The following is a 16,040-nucleotide window of genomic DNA, read 5'->3' on the forward strand; positions in this document are numbered from 1 at the left end:
CAGGCGAGACTACGCCCGTTTCTCATCACGTCGGGGAGCCCTGGCCCAGGACCCCGTCGCTGCGCGGAAGGGCCAGTCTCAGCCCAGTTCCGTGCGGCGTGGCCCGTTGCTTGCCGGGTGGCCTGTTGGCGCAGTCCACCACCAAACCATAAGTGCCGGATCGCTGCACGAGCCCTTGATAGCACAACTCTCCTCGTTACCCTGTGTCTTTTGTTGCTCTCGGCCACCCTTTATTCTTTCTGCCTCGGGTTCTTTTTGTCAACATGTCGGCAGGCACGAAGCAAAAATGTTTCCTGGAGATTCTAGTCAAAATTACATTCAGCTGTAGATCCGGTTGGAAATAACTGATATTCTCAAACCATTAGAGACTCTTAAATACAGAGCACAAACTGAGGGTTGATGGGGATGCGGGGGAGAGGGGAAAATGGGTGATGGGCACTGAGGAGGGCGCTGTTTGGGATGAGCGCCGGGTTGTGTGTAAGTGATGAAGCACCGGGATCTACCCCCAAACCCAAGAGCGCACCGTTCACACTGTATGTTAGCCCACTTAACAATACATTATATTTAAAAAAATAACTTAAAAAATAAAAAAAGAAAGAACTGGTATTCTTAAATACTGTGTTTCTCATCCAGAAACAAGGTTTGTCTCTCCTGTGTGTTCCTTAGAAATTTTTTTTGAGTCTGTTTAATGAGTCCTGCACATTCTTAGATTCTGAAGTTCACTCCTTAGATTTACATTGCTTTTCTTGCTAATGTAAATAGTGCTTTTTCCATTGGATTTCCTCACTAGTTGTTGCCGACAGAAGAAAATTGACAGCCTTTCGTATATATTTTTCTTATAACTGCCTCACTGAACCTCCCCCGCCTTCCCGTAAACTTTTTACAATTGATTTTATTGGGTTTTCCGGGTGGACAGTCCCGTCTTTAGCGAGGGCACTTTCCATCTCTTCCCTTTCCAAGATTTATACTTTATTTCTTCTTATGGTCCGATTGCATTGGCTTCCAACACAACACTGAAAACCAGAGGGGTTTTTGTCTTGTCTGTTTGTCTGCGGGCGTTGTTTGAGCGCAGGAGGTTTTTGTCGTGGTCGCTGTTGTTGTTTTAACCTTTATTTATTTTTGAGAGACAGAGAGAACTAGTGGGGGAGGGGCAGAGAGACAGGGAGACGCAGGATCCGAAGCAGGCTCCAGGCTCCAAGCTGTCAGCACAGAGCCCGACGTGGGGCTCGAACTCACGAACCACGAGATCCTGACCTGAACTGAAGTTGGACACTCAACCGACTGAGCGCCCCCAGGCACCCCTGAGTGCAGGAATTTTTAATCTGGGGTCAGGTCCATGGATGGACTCCCTGAGTTCATGAAAGGTGTGATTTCTGTACATGGGCATCTGTGCATTTGTGTCACATGGAATGGTCCAGATTCTTGAAGGAATCTGTGCCCTACAAAGATAAGGACGCCTATTTTAGTTTTTGTATAAAATACGATATTGTTTGTTGATTTTAAATTTATATGCTTTGTAATGTTAATTCAACTCCTAGATTTCTTATGGAGTTTGCCTTTTTTTTTTTTTCAGTCAGAAATGGATGTTTCTGGGCTCCTTAAAGCAGTGACATGATTTTCTTTTTATATTAATGTGCTTCATGTTAATATGCTTTGTAGTGTCGCATCATCGTATTTCTAAACTAACTTCGTCTAGCTTTGGTACAGTCATCCTTAACATGCTTCTGGACTTTATTGTCTAGTCTCTGTTAGGATTTTTGCAACTGTGTTTAAAAGTGAGATTTGCCTATAGAGTTCCTTTAGGGACTTCCTTGATCAATTTTTGGCCTCTGGCTTTTCCAAATTTAAAAATGAATTGAAAAGCTTATCTTTTTATGTTTTGGAACAGGCAGAGAAGCATTTGTCCTTGAAGACCCAAATCCATGTGGGCCAGAACCCTAGGGGCGTGCCCCCTTCTGGGGCGGAGTCCCATCAGTTCCGCACCTCTCCTCAGACTCTTCCAGAGCATGGTCTTTCGTACTGTTAGCTTAGAGCTGCACGTGGTATGCTCCTTCAAAACCTTCTTCATCCATCACTACATTATTTTACTCATTCCTAAATTCTTGTATTACTATATCCGTGCCTCATCATTTTTATTTTTGATTAAATTTTTCTACTTTATTGACTTTTCCAAAGAACCAGCTCTTAGGTGTATTTATAGTTCTACTGTTGTTTTGTAATCAATTGGTTTATTTCTTATTATTTTCTTTCTCTTATTTTCTTGAGATTCATTTTGTTAATTTACTTCTGCCCTTAGCTTCTTTAACTGTCTAATTTGTTACACTAATTTTCCATCTTACAACATAAAGCATCTAAGGCTACATATTGTCCTGCAGTTACAGCTTTGACCTTTTAATATTTGTTTTGATACATAACACTGTTGTCACTAATTCCTATGTCGTTTTAGCAAGAGAGAATTTTTTCAATTTCCAGATGCTTTAATATTTTTGTGTGTGTGTCTTACTAGTGACTGGTTTTGCATTGTGGTTCAGAGAATTTGATCCTTACAATTTCTAATTGTTTTTTAAATTAATTAAAGCTGATCTGTGGTCGCTCTAGAAATGAATTTTCTAAAACTTTTAAAAGAACATACATTCCCTACTTGTAGGTTTCAAAGATAGATCTAGGTACGTGTGTGTCTGTTCTATGCACATTATCCAAATCCTAATGTTTAGAAAATACATATTCCATACTTGTTACTACCAGAGTTTTACAAAACATGACATTCAGATCCTCTTTTTTGTTATTGTTTATGTGATCTATCAAGAACTTTGAAAGCTGAGATAAAGTCTTCTATTAATAATTGGCTTGTCAGCTTTTTCTTTGATTTTTCACCACTTTTGCTGTATATAATTTTGTGCTACGAAATCCGATAGACTCATTATCAGATAGCAGCCTTCATCTTTTTCTTGGCGCCATCCCTCACCCTTCTGTCTCAATTTAGACTGGCCCCACGATGTGGCCCCACCGTCTTCCTCTCTGTGCTCACCTGCCCTGAGTTTCTCTGCACCATCTGTGACAGTCTATCTAGTGTCACTCCCGTGTAAACCTCATCAGACAGGTTTCATTGTTTGATCCAATTTAGGAATATTTTTCTTTTCTTTTCTCTCTTTTTTTATTGAAGTATAATTGACACGTAATACTAGATTACTTTCAGGTGTACAGCCTAGTGATTCGACAATTCTATACATTCAGCTGTATCCGCCACCCCCCCCCCCCCCCGTTAGCGTGGTCACCACCTGTCACCACGCGACGTTATCATGGAAGTGCATGCTACGCTGTCCGTCCCCATGACTCATTTATTTTATAACTGGAAGTTTGTACCTCTTCATCCCCGTCACCTATTTCACCCATCCCCCATCCACCTGCCTTCTGGTACCCATCAGTTTGCTCTCTATATTAAGAGCCTGTTTTTAGGTTTATCTCTTTTTTACTCCCTTTGTTTGTTTTGTTTCTTAAATTCCACATATGAGTGAAGTCATATGATATTTGTCTTCCTCTGCCTGACTTATTTCACTTAGCGTAACACTCTCTAGCTCCTTCCGTGTTGTTGCAAATGGCAAGATCTCATTCTTTTTGATGGCTCAGTAATATTCCATTGTGTACAGAAACCACATCTGTTTTATCCACCCATCAGCCAGTGGGCATCTGTGCTCTTTCTATAGTTTGGTCGTTATTGATCCTGCTCTTGTAAACATGGGGTGTGTGGGAATATTTGTCTTTAACGGAAGAATTTAAAGCATCCACATATATTGTCCCAACTGGCCCATGTGATGTTTCTGGCATTTAATTGTGCTTTCTGGCCCTTTTTTCCTTCATTTTTTATATTTTACTGTATTTCTCAGGTTTCTTTGCTCTCTCATTTACTCTTACTCATTTCTCTGTTGTCTGCAGAATTTTTTTAGAAATGGTATGTAGGTGAGCCCCTGCACATCTGAAACTTTTATCTTTTACATAAAGCTAGGTTGACTAGACAGACATCTTTAGTTCATTTTAGTTTCTTCACAAAATTCTGCAGTTATGGTCTCATTGTTTTTCTGTCTATGATATTGTGGAGGAAGAGTTTGATGCCTTAATTAGTTATCTATTGCTGTGTAATAAATTACCTCCAAACTTAGGGCTTTAAAACAGTGAGCGTTTGCTATGTCATAGTTTATTTGGGTCAGGAATGCAGGAATGGCTTGGCCAGGTGATTCTAGCCCAGGGTCCCTGATGAGCTGCAGTCACAGTCAGGGAATTGGCCAGGGCTCCGCTCACATGAAGCCTTGACTGGGCTGAGGATGTGTTTCTGCAGTGGCTCGCTCACCTGGCTGTTGGCTGGAGGCCTCGGTTCTCCCTCGTGGGCTTCTGCAGAGGCCGCGTGAGCGTCTTCATGTTACGGCGGTTGGCGTCCCTCCAGTGGGTGACCCGGGAGAGGGCCAGGCACCAGCCGTGATGCCTTCTGTGAGTTCATCTTGGAAGTCACACACTGTCCACAGCTCACACAGGCCAGTGACAGCCGAGTGCGTGAGGATTTCAGAAGAGCGTGAGATCCAGGAGGCAGGAGTCATCGGCCCCCCCGGAGGCTGCCCACCACACGCCAAAATAACTCTTTGCTTTAGGTCCTTTACGTATTTTGTTGCTGCTATTGTGTTTTCTCCTGTGTAGATGACTTTTTTAATCCTTCGTTTCATTTGAGAGTAAGATTTTTCACCAGAACACCTTATTATGGGCGCCTCTTTTAATTGATTGTGTGTGCAGTAGCACGTGTGTGGGTGTGCGTGATATGTGTGGTTTGTGCAGTGTGTGTGCACCCGTGGAGAGCGGGGCCGAGCGGGGCACAGAACCCCCGGTCCTTCAGCAACCCCTCCCCTCCCATAGCAGACAGGACAGGATGGGACTCAAGGCTCCCCGGCTGGGGGCAGCAGGGCGAGGGCCGTAGAGGACAGAGCTGCACCCACATCCCAGTGCTCAGCCCTGCCCAGCCCCCACCCTGCCCTGCCAAGGTCCCACAGCGACCACAGCGGCCGTCACCAGTGGTTGATGGCTCTGGACCTCTTTGCTCTGACTGATGCAGCCTGACTTCCTCCGGCTTCCAGGTTCTTCGGGAAGCCCCTCGCTTGCCCCTCACGCCACCGTTCCGACCCGCGCCTCAGCCAAGGGCTGCCCCCGGCCCCCCCTGAATGAGCCTTCCCTCAGCCAGGAGCTCGCCTTCCTCCAGCCAGTCCCCTCCGTCTGGGCACATCCAGCACCCCATGCAGGAAGCTCCCCTGGGTTCCCTGGCACACCCACTGGGCTTGCTTTAGTCTGGGCAATCGTCACCGCCCTGCTGGGTCACAGCCTCTGCCTGCAGGGTCATGGCCTCTTGACCTGCCCATGACCTTTGCTGGGGAGGCAGGGCCATGTCCTGTTCACCCCCAACTTTACCAGGACCAGCCCCTCTTACCGTCAACCCACGCGACCTTGAACCTCAAACTTGCCCCCCGCCCAAATCCACCTCCTCTCAAAAGAGGTGATGCACTGAGGGGCATCACCAGGGAACCTACACCAGCTGCCCCCGGGGCCCAGCCCACCAGTGCTCCCCACTGGTAGGCCAGGAGCCCCTGCTGGGGCAGCATTCTCCGTTGTGTCCGCCCTCTGCTGTGGGGGCCCTGAAAGGCAGCGAGGCGTTTATGTGACCCAGGTTGTGCGAATCCCGCCAGAACCAGCCCCTTCCTCTCCCTCCCGGTCCCCAGAGGCCACCCAGCCACCCACCCGTGCCCTAGGCCCTCTCCCCATCTGTCCGGTTGCAAGGGGCAGCGAGCAGCAGGGAAGCCTCGGTCCCCACGAAGACATGACAGGACACGGTGAGCCGCACTGGGGAAGGACCCCCCGCCATCCAGCGCCGCCGTCCCCCCAACAGAGCAGGACCCTGGCACTCACCGCCTGCCAGCCCCCCGGGCCTGTCCGCCTCTCATTCCCCCCACCCCATCCCAAGGCCGCTCCCCCTGGTCTGTCAGCATGGGGTCAGCGGGATGGCTGGCATCGACTGCCAAGGCCACCCTGCCCCAGCCTGGGCCTCTCCTCCCCTCCCCTGCTACCCCTCCTCCCAGTCACCCCAACTGACCCCTCTGCCCTGCCCGCCCCCAGGGCCCCTGCACCGTGCTCGTTGTCACCAACGCCTGCCACTGGCACGTCAGTTTCCGAGAACACGCCATCCGCCTAGTGCACCCAGCCCCGCAGGGCAGAGACAGGAGCGTCTGAATCCACCCAGAACCAAGCCCAAAGCTCGCAGTCTCTTAGCCCACTAAATGTGTGCGGCCTGCCCCCGCCTAGGGCGAGGGAAGAGGGCGTCTCCCTGAGCCCACGCACCGCCCGCTCCCACCGCCTGGGGAGGAGGGCCCCAGGGGCCCGCAGGGGTGCCGCGGCACGAGCCGCGAGCGCCGTCTGCAGTGGCCGCTCCTCCCTGTTGCAGGACACCAGAGTGCGTGGGTGCTACCAAGATGCTCCGGGGCCCCTGCTCCGCCCTCCTGTTCTGGGGGCTCCTGGGGACCCCCCGTGCCCAGCAGCAGGAGCTCATCAGCCCCAGCACCTCTGACAGAAACCACTGCCCAGGTACTGGCCGCGGGGGCCGGGGCCCGGGGTGGGCAGCAGGGGGGCCGCTGTGGGGGCAGAGCCCGGAACCCGCGGGCGCGGGGCCTCCCTCCCCCGGGGCGGGCCGGTGACGCGTGCCCCGCCCCCCCAGAGAAGGCCGACTGCCCCATCAACGTGTACTTCGTGCTGGACACGTCGGAGAGCATCACCATGCAGTCCCCCACCGACAGCCTGCTCGACCACATGCGGCAGTTCGTGAAGCAGTTCACCAGCCAGCTGCAGGACGAGGCCTACCTGGACCAGGTGGTCCTGAGCTGGCGCTACGGCGGCCTGCACTTCTCCGACCTGGTGGAGGTGTTCAGCCCGCCCGACAGCGACCGGGCCTCCTTCACCAGGAGCCTGCAGGGCATCCGGTCCTTCCGCAGGGGCACCTTCACCGACTGCGCGCTGGCCAACATGACCCAGGAGATCCGGCAGCACAAGAGCAAGGGCGCGGTCAACTTCGCGGTGGTCATCACCGACGGCCACGTCACCGGCAGCCCGTGCGGGGGCATCAAGCTGCAGGCCGAGAGGGCCCGCGAGGAGGGCATCCGGCTCTTCGCCGTGGCCCCCAGGCAGAACCTGCTGAACGAGCAGGGCCTTCGGGACATCGCCAGCATGCCCTTGGAGCTCTACCGCAACAACTACGCCACGATGCAGCCCGACTCGGAGATCGACCAGGACACCATCAACCGCATCATCAAGGTCATGGTGAGCTGCTCCCTGACCCTAACCCGCGGGGCACCAGGAGGGGACGGTGGGGGCCAGAGCCCTGGGACCCACTTACCCGGGACGGCGGCGGGCCATACACTGCTCCGGGCCTCAGTTTACCCATCTGTGAGGGAGGCGTCCGGAGAGGGTAAGCCCCGGGCAGGGTCTCCCCCTGCCCCAGTGTGCTGTGTTCCCACCCAGATGCGATGCTGCCCCCACCTGCAGCTTCAGCTAAGCAGGGTTTCTCTGTCTTTCCTGCAGAAACATGAAGCCTATGGAGAGGTGAGAGACGTTTACCGTTCCTGCCAGCCCTGGCCCGGTGCTGCTCGCTGGGCCTCTGAGGCGCTGACCCAGGAGGGACTACCCCCGTGCCAGCCCCCTGGTGCTCCCCGGCGTCTAGGACAGACAAGCGGAGGCCAGGCAGCAAGGCCCCTCTGCTCCACGTTTGGGCCTGAGACTCTTAAGTCTGCATGAAGGGCTCCTGTCCAAAACCAGGCTGTTTAAACCCGGGGGTGGGCATTAGGGTCACCACCAAGCACACACCATGAGGACCAAGGCTCAGGGTCGCCCTCCACGCTGGTGGGCTCTGTCCACCTGAGCCAGGCCAGCAGGACGGGCAGGGGGCTCGTGTGCCGTGTGGCTCAGGACCTTCGGCTCTGACACTCCCCTGTCCCTGTGCGTCCTCAGCGCCAGCTCACAGCCCGGAACGGTCGCTTCCCACTCTGCGAGGTTCCCGCAAACACGCCCCTTCCTAGAACAGCTGCTCACAAACACGGTGGTTTGACACGCAGGCATAAGTGGCTACGATCAGACATTGTTTAACCCAGCCTCGGTTTTCCCAAACGTGACCAGAGTGTGTGTGGGCTTGGGCTTCCCAGGCACCTCCCGAGTCCGCTCCTGCCTCCAGCCCGTGCTCGCCACGCCCCACCCCCCAGTGGGCCTCCCACCCGGGCCTTACTGGACGCCGCTTGCTTCTTGTTTCAGTGCTACAAGGTGAGCTGCCTGGAGATCCCCGGGCCTCCCGGCCCCAAGGGCTACCGCGGACAGAAGGTAAGACGCCTGCACGGCCCCCCGGGCCTGGCCTCTTCAGCTCCAAATTCAGGACCAACCACACCGCGAATGGCCTCAACGCTTCTGACCTTAGAAGTACCAAAATTCAGTTTTTATCTACGTCCTTTTAAATGGCGTTTTGAGAAAAGTAGGAACAGTTCTGTTAGTACTGAGGTTGGTAAAGCAGCCAGCTCGAGCACGGCAGCGAAACCGGAAGCAGGTTTCTGTAGTGACGCGGTTGCTAATTCATGCAAAGCACCCACTTCTGCCGTCTGTCAAATAGGCAGGTTTCCATTTTTCTTACAACACTCACTACCAGGGTATCAGAAATACCACTAGTTCACGTCAAAGGTTATAGATGAAGGCCGAGGAGGGAGGGAGGCCTCGGGGGGCTGAGCGCCCCCCACCCAGAGACACAGTTATGGGGAAGTTGTTACCACGTAGCCTCGGGTTTTCGCCTTTTCTGAGGGAGCTGCTTAAACCAGTAGAGATGTAGACACACGTCCACCAGGCCTCCGGCTAAACACTCCCACTGCCCTCTCTCCTGGGTGGTGGTGCCCGGGCATGGACGTGGCCACAGCTCTGGCCACCGTGGTCCTCCCGGGTGCGGGTCGCTGGAAGTTGCCTCAGGGACCACAGCTGGCCTCTGTGGGGCCACAGAGGAGCCCCAAAACAGGACACAGCAGTACAGAAGCCTCTGCCCTCTTGCTTCCTGCAGTCTCTTGTCCTCTTTCTGCCTTAGTTTACCCCTTTTTCCATCTTCTGCTTTTAGGGTGCCAAGGGCAACATGGGTGAGCCAGGAGAGCCTGGGCAGAAAGGACGACAGGTGAGTGTCCTCCCCACCCCTGCCCCGTCGGCCGCGCTTCTCCAGGACTGGGGTTATAGCTGTGGCCTCTGTTCTTCCACAGGGAGATCCAGGCATCGAAGGCCCCATTGGATTCCCGGGACCCAAGGCAAGTTGCTGCCCGCCCTGCCCCCATGGCCGGTGGGATGTGGGGACAAGCCTGGGTCAGGTGGGGCTGGCCACCCTCTCCACTCCCAACGCAAGAAGTGAAGCATCTCGATATTTTGGAAGTCGTCCCCGAATCGAGCACCCCGCCTGAGGCTGACACCCAGCCGCTGTTCCCCTGAGCCCGTGGGTGCAGCTCACACCCCACAGTAACGCTGCTCTTTTTTCCTTCCCACCTCAGGGTGTTCCTGGTTTCAAAGGAGAGAAGGTGAGACTCTGACACAGCCACGGCCCCAGCCCCCAGCAGCATCCGTCAGCGAGCCTGTGGCCCCCATCAGGGCACGGGACCTGTCGTCATGCCACGAGCGGCCCTCTCGGGGGCCCTTCTGGCCTCTTTGGTCCAAGGCAGACCTGGGCCCCTGAGGCAGCTCTGTGATGCTGAAGGCGCCTAACTGACCCACCTCACTTTCCTCCTGCACAGGGTGAATTTGGAGCTGACGGGCGGAAGGTAAGCTGGCTGTGCAGGCCGGGCGGGCCGGGTGCCCCACCCTCCTGCTGCTCCCGGGTTGACGATCACACCTCTCCCTCCAGGGGGCCCCTGGCCTGGCTGGCAAGAACGGGACGGATGGACAGAAGGTAGAGTGCGTCTCGGGCGCCCTCCCTGGGCTGGGCGGGAGTGCAGGTGCATATCGGTGTTTCCGACGTATGGGGGTAAGCGAGCCTCCGGGAGACCCTCAGGTTCTTACCTAGGGCCAGGCCTCTGGGCCCCACCGGCCACTGCCCACAGCCCGTAGCTTGATGGGTCCCAGTGGCACCTATCCAGTGGACACGGGACAAATAACACCGACAGAGCCAGTGGACATTTGTTCCCGAGGACCCACCCCGTGCTCCAGATCTGGCCCGCCTGGCAGGCTGCGCACATGCACACGTGTGGGCACGGGGAGAGGCACTCGGACCCTCTGTTCTGGCTACGGCCCGGGGACTCACCATCACCCCACAGAAATGCCCCCATGCAGTCGAGCCGCTGAAACACAGCTGTGTGCCCGTGGGTGTGGAAGCCGCACAGACCGCACCTGTGCATACACCCGTGATTGGTACACCTCCCTGACGCACCCTCCCCCTCCCCTCCCCTCCCCTCCCCTCCCCTCCCCTCCCCTCCTCTCCTCCAGGGCAAACTGGGGCGCATTGGGCTCCTGGCTGCAAGGGAGACCCCGGGAGTCGGGTAAGCCCAGCTTGTGTTCCTCCTCGGGTTAAGCCCCTGGCTCTGGGTACCCGGCGGGGTGGGCAGGTGGTGGCCAAGCCCCTCGAGCTGCAGCAAGGAAGCTCGGACCCTTCCTTCAGCCCCTCTCCTGCCTGCACCTGACTCCCACCCAGGGTTCAGCTGGGGCCGTGGTCACACAGGAGGGAATAACCTCAGGGAATTCTGGGGGAGGTCAAGGGCGGCTACTTCTCAGAGTCCTGACGGAGGGTTCTGGCAGCGGAGACCCAGGCGGAGCACTCAATCCAGACAGTGGGGTGTTTGCCGCCCTCCCCCAGCCAGCCCCGAGCTGACCGGGAAACCCCGGCACCGCTCGGGGCAGGAGCCAGGACAGCCCCATCATCCTGTCTTGCAGGGCCCCGATGGATACGCAGGCGACGCCGGCAGCCCTGGGGAGCAAGGGGACCAGGGCACCAAGGTAGGCTGCCTGGCCAAGGTTGGCAGGCCCTCCACGACAGACCCAGTGGCCCTCTCCCACCCTGCAGCACCAGGCCCCGGGGAGAGGCAGCCTGGCCGAGAGGGGCCTGTCCCTGCAAACCGGCTGTCAGCAGGAGGCCTGGGAGTACCCTGCCTGAGGGGTCACAGGGTGCCCATGTCCAGGGGGTGTGGGGCGCTCACACTCACGAGGGTCACGGGGTGCCCGCATCCAGAGGGGTCAAGGGGTGCCCTTGTCCGTGGTGTGTATGGTGCTCACACTGCGGGTCAGAGGTACTCACACTCGGGAGGGGATCACGGGGTACCCACGCCCTGGGGCTGTGGGGTACTCACACTCAGGGGAGTTATGGGGTGCTCGCACTCAGGAGGGTGTCGGGTGCCACGCCCAAGGGGGTCATGGGACACCACCGCCCTGGCAGCGCTCTCACACAGGGGGCCACGGAGTGCCCTGCCCGAAACGGCAGCAGTCCATGGCCAGCTTAGGACCGTGTATCCTGGCTCAGCTCTGCGGTGCCCCGATGGCCACAGCAAGCCCAATCCCCTCCCAGACCTCTCCGGGCCCCCTCTGGAAAGCTCTCAGCTCCCGCGGGTGTTCTGCGTCCACCCTCCTGGCTGCCCGGGCCGCCGGGAGGAGCAGGAAGGACAGCCCTTCGCCGGGCCCGTGTCTGGCGAACTCGCCCGCGCGGCCGTGCGGGGGCCCACCCCTCGAGAGCAGGGTCCCTGCCCTGTTGCCAGCGTCCGAGGATGGGAGACTGATCTCTCCAAACTTTGCCAGGGAGATGCTGGCCGCCCGGGACGCAGAGGACCCCCAGGAGACAACGGGGCCAAAGGCAGCAAGGCAAGTGCCCCTGGCGGGGCCCCGCTCTCCCGCTGCAGCCAGACAGCAGCCGCGCCCGCCCGGCCACAGAGCAGGGAGCGCAGGAAGGCCCTGTGCTCTGCGCACGCTGCCGGTGACCGGGGCCCCCCCACACCCACCCGACGGCGGCCGTGCTGTGGAGGTGAGGACGCTCAGCGGGGCCGTTCCCTGCCGTGGCTCACATGTCTCCTCTTCCGCAGGGGTATCAAGGCAACAACGGGGCCCCCGGCAGTCCCGGTGTGAAAGGAGGCCAAGGGCTGGCCTGGCCCCCGAGGACCCAAAGGCGAGCCTGTGAGTTCACGCTCCTCCCCCACCGACCCCTGGGGCCCAGAGGTCAGTGGCGGCCGGCCGGTGTGGGCTGTTCCCTCTGGGTCCGGCCCTGCCCACCCAGCCCCGCCTGCAGGGGCAACCCCCACACCCTGCTTGGGGCCATCTTTGTGCGCCCTGCATCCTCCAGCTGCTCCTCGTGTGCCCCTTGCCCCCTGGCGCAACAGACCGCCTGCGGTAGCACTCAGGCAGGGCCAGAACCCTGCTGGCCAGGCTCCGCTGCCTGGGAACGGACCCGGTGTCCCCACAGTGCCCTCCCAGCGAGACACTCCGAGGGCTGAACCTACACGCAGGCGTGCACCCTGTGGGTCCCTCACGGTGACCCCGCCCAGCTGTCCCCTCACGTCTACTGCAGGCGAATGGGACCTGGTCCCAGCCTGACCCTCAGAGGAGACACATCCCGAGGACTGGCCTCGCCCAGAAGTGAACAGAGTGACCGTGCTGATGGCTGGTCCAAGCTGGGCCCCAGTCACATCAACTAAAACTCCTAATTGACTAGGTCTTATGAGCTGATCAGGAACTCCTCATTTCCTAAATCCTTGGGTACAACAAAACTTACCCAACAGATGACCAAGGCCCCCTCCCCAAAGTCCATGTCCAAGTGTGGAGACCAGAGCGTGAAGGCCCCACATGGCCCTACCACCAAGGCCTCCCCTGTTCTCTGCAGGGGCGCAGAGGGGACCCAGGAGCCAAGGGCAGCCCGGGCGGTGACGGCCCCAAGGGTGAGAAGGTGAGTGTCTGAGAAGGGCAGCTGTTGGCTGAGTCTGCACCAGCGTCTCACCGTGGTGTCGACAGGGCCATGGGACAACGGACAAGCAACATCCCCCCACCGTGGTTCACCCAGGAAAACAAAAGTGACCCCTGGGTCCTGGCCATTGGTGGGGGCAGAGGCACCTCCTACAGGTTCTCAGAAAACAGGAGGCAGGTCATCCCCACCCACAAGCCCTGCCGAGGAGCGTGGGCAGGATAAAGCCAGTTTCATGAGTGACATGCACAGCTGTGCAGGCTTCGCACTGCTCCACCCCGCAGCTTTCGATTTCAGACACACACACTCCTGTAGCTAACTCGGGATGTCTTTGTCTTTGTGGTAAAATCCGAGGGCTGACCGTATCCCACAGGACCTGGGTCAAGGGCTTGAAGGAGGGGCTTCCTCCTCTGGGAAATGGGTGGTAGTCCCTATCCTGGTGCATGAACCTGCATGAGCAGGGCTGCTGTTCCAGCGAAACCTGCCATAATCTGGCATCCTCCCCTCCAGGAAGTCAAGTGATCCTCTCCCCTGCCCCTCCACATGCCCAGGCTAACTGGGCCTCTCTTCCAACAGGGAGACCCTGGCCCTGAGGGGCCCCGGGGTCTGGCTGGAGAGGTTGGCAACAAAGGAGCCAAGGTAAGTGAGGCCACTCATCCTCCCAGGGCAGGCACCCAGCTCCCCGGCTGGAGGGGGGGAACTCGGACCCCCTGTCCTTCTTCTGCCCAGGGCCTCTTGGAGAGCAGGAGGAACCCCCCCCCCCCGCCCGCCACCATCCCTGCCTAATCTGCAGTGATCAACAGCGGGGTCTCTGAGGTGCCCTCATCCGATTCTTTTCAGGGAGACCGAGGCTTGCCTGGACCCAGAGGCCCTCAGGGGCTCTCGGAGAGCCCGGGAAGAAGGTCAGCAGCAGGACACCTGGGAGGGCCCTGCGGTTCTGGCGCCCCCACCCTGTAATGCCACGTGGGTCCTCCTGTCCTCAGGACACTGTTCCCAGGCAGGACACTGTCTCCATGACCCACTCGGACAGCAGCACAGTGGGGGGACGAGAGCCACTGTGCACCTCACACGGACGCCCTGCCCTGAGGCGTCCAGCTTTATCATTTGGGAGGCAGCAATGGGGAGACAGGGTGTGGAATCTGGGGGCCGGGCTGCGGCACATGGAAGAAGAGGCGGGCCTTAAAGCTCAGGGCGCCCGGTCCCCCCAGGGCAGCAGGGGAGAAGGGCAGTGTTGCTGGAGCTGATCAGTCCCCACCTGTGCTGACTCCGCTTTCTCTCTGCCCTCAGGGATCTCGGGGAGACCCCGGTGACGCTGGTCCCCGTGGAGAGTCAGGACAGCCTGGTCCCAAGGTACCCCCCATACCCTGCCGGACAGGACCAGCCTCAGCTCTAGAGTGAGGCGGCCGGGAGCGTGCCAGTCCCGGCCCCCTTGGCGTGGGGGACATGAGGGGGCCGGGCAGCCCCCGCTATTCTCACCCTGGGGGGTAGCACGTCCTTCCCCAGGCGGGGCCCTGCACGCGTGGCTGCCCCCCACCAGCCCAGCAGCCCAGCCCCCTCCGCCCTCGTCCTCGGTCCCTGCCAGCCCGGTCTCTTCCTTTCCCACTGGACCCTCCCTGACCGGCCTCCCCGTCCCGCAGGGAGACCCCGGCAGGCCTGGATTCAGCTACCCAGGACCCCGAGGAACGCCCGTAAGTCCTGGCATGGGTTTGGGGGCCCGCTAGTTCCTGCGAGGGCCTCCCTCCAGGGGACAAGGTGAGGGAGTGGGCACAGGGTCACCTGGCAGGGGCAGGGCCCCCGGAATCGTCCCAGACCCGGTGCAGCTGCCGTGGCACTCACCTTCAGCCCCATGGCTTTATACAGGTTGTGACACCTGAGACCATAAGGCGTCGGGGGGGGGGGGGGGCTTCCAAACATCTCTGGGTCCCGGGAAAGCCAGCCGCCCAGCCCGAGGGACAGCCCTTCAGGCTCCGTGACCATGACCTGTGCTTGCTTCCCAGGGAGACAAAGGCGAGCCTGGTCCTCGCGGCCCTGAGGTACGTACCGAGGCCCGCTCCGCACCCACCGTGGGGTGGCCTGCATGCCCCTCCCCTCCCACTCGGCCACCAACCAGCTTCCCGTGCTGAGCTCTGCATGGTGGTAACTGCCACGTGCTAGTCTCCGTCAGACGGAAAACGCATCTCGCCTGAGATGCCATGTGTAGTGGCCCAGCAGCAAACCCGACTGCCAGGCACAGGCTCTTCCCGACAAAAGCAGGCTGCACCCCCCGCAGACGCCCTGGAGGTCTTGGCTGGGGGTGGAGGCAGTGCCCAGCTCCCCACCCCTGGCTGACCAGTGTCCCGTGTCTCAGGGGAGCAGAGGTGACTTTGGTGCCAAAGGCGAGCCCGGGAGGAAGGGCGAGAAGGGTGAGCCTGTAAGTACTCAGGGCCAGGGGTGCAGGGAGGTGCCGGGGGGTGCAGGGGGTGCAGGGGGCTGCAGGGGCTGAGAGCGCAGGGGGCTTCCGGGGCCTACGAGGGCCAGGAGTGCAGGAGGATTCGGGGGAGGTGCCGGGGGCTACGGGGGGGTGCTGGGGGTACCGAGGGGTACAGGGGCTGAGAGTGCACGGGGGCTGCAGGGACAGGGGGTGCAGGGGGCTGTAGGCCTGCCAGGGTCAAGGCTGCCACCCACCTGCCCTTCTCCCTCCTCAGGCGGATCCCGGTCCCCCTGGTGAGCCCGGCCTGCGGGGGCCAAAAGGAGCACCAGGACCCGAGGTAGGTCAGTGGCTGGTCCCTCCAGCGCTCAGGCCACAGCCCTGGGCCAGCCCAGCCAGCGTGCACCGCAGACCTCAGGGCTGTGCCGGTGGCAGACCCGTGCGGTCGGTGCACAGGGTGTGGGGGGCTGCCCAGCCTCGGCCCAGACAGGGACCACCCCTCACTGTCATCCTTCCTCCTCCAGGGAGAGCCCGGCCCCCCTGGAGATCCCGGCCTCACGGTAAGTGTCAGGTGGAGATGGAATGGTGTTCCCCTCTCTCCTGAAATGGGAAAGCAAGGGCGGCGGGGATGAGGTCAGAGGCCGAGGTCAGCAAGCGCTTGCTTTCTTGGGC

General features: G+C 58.7%; 1 protein-coding gene across 1 annotated transcript in view; it reads left to right on the forward strand.

Moving 5' to 3' along the window:
• COL6A2 (collagen type VI alpha 2 chain) overlaps positions 1-16,040 on the forward strand; it is a 32,500-nt gene that overhangs the window by 8,546 nt on the left and 7,914 nt on the right. The window contains 25 exon segments of the mRNA XM_030329887.1: positions 6,473-6,612; positions 6,743-7,341; positions 7,603-7,623; positions 8,326-8,391; positions 9,164-9,217; positions 9,300-9,344; positions 9,582-9,608; positions 9,822-9,848; positions 9,932-9,976; positions 10,510-10,528; positions 10,531-10,562; positions 10,954-11,016; positions 11,809-11,871; positions 12,090-12,137; positions 12,139-12,180; positions 12,884-12,946; positions 13,538-13,600; positions 13,802-13,838; positions 13,841-13,863; positions 14,249-14,311; positions 14,599-14,649; positions 14,959-14,994; positions 15,309-15,371; positions 15,646-15,708; positions 15,893-15,928. Coding sequence (XP_030185747.1) covers positions 6,501-6,612; positions 6,743-7,341; positions 7,603-7,623; positions 8,326-8,391; positions 9,164-9,217; positions 9,300-9,344; positions 9,582-9,608; positions 9,822-9,848; positions 9,932-9,976; positions 10,510-10,528; positions 10,531-10,562; positions 10,954-11,016; positions 11,809-11,871; positions 12,090-12,137; positions 12,139-12,180; positions 12,884-12,946; positions 13,538-13,600; positions 13,802-13,838; positions 13,841-13,863; positions 14,249-14,311; positions 14,599-14,649; positions 14,959-14,994; positions 15,309-15,371; positions 15,646-15,708; positions 15,893-15,928 — 1,761 coding nt within the window. The 5' untranslated portion in view covers positions 6,473-6,500.

Source organism: Lynx canadensis, chromosome C2, assembly GCF_007474595.2.
Source record: "Lynx canadensis isolate LIC74 chromosome C2, mLynCan4.pri.v2, whole genome shotgun sequence".
Taxonomy (NCBI): domain Eukaryota; kingdom Metazoa; phylum Chordata; class Mammalia; order Carnivora; family Felidae; genus Lynx; species Lynx canadensis.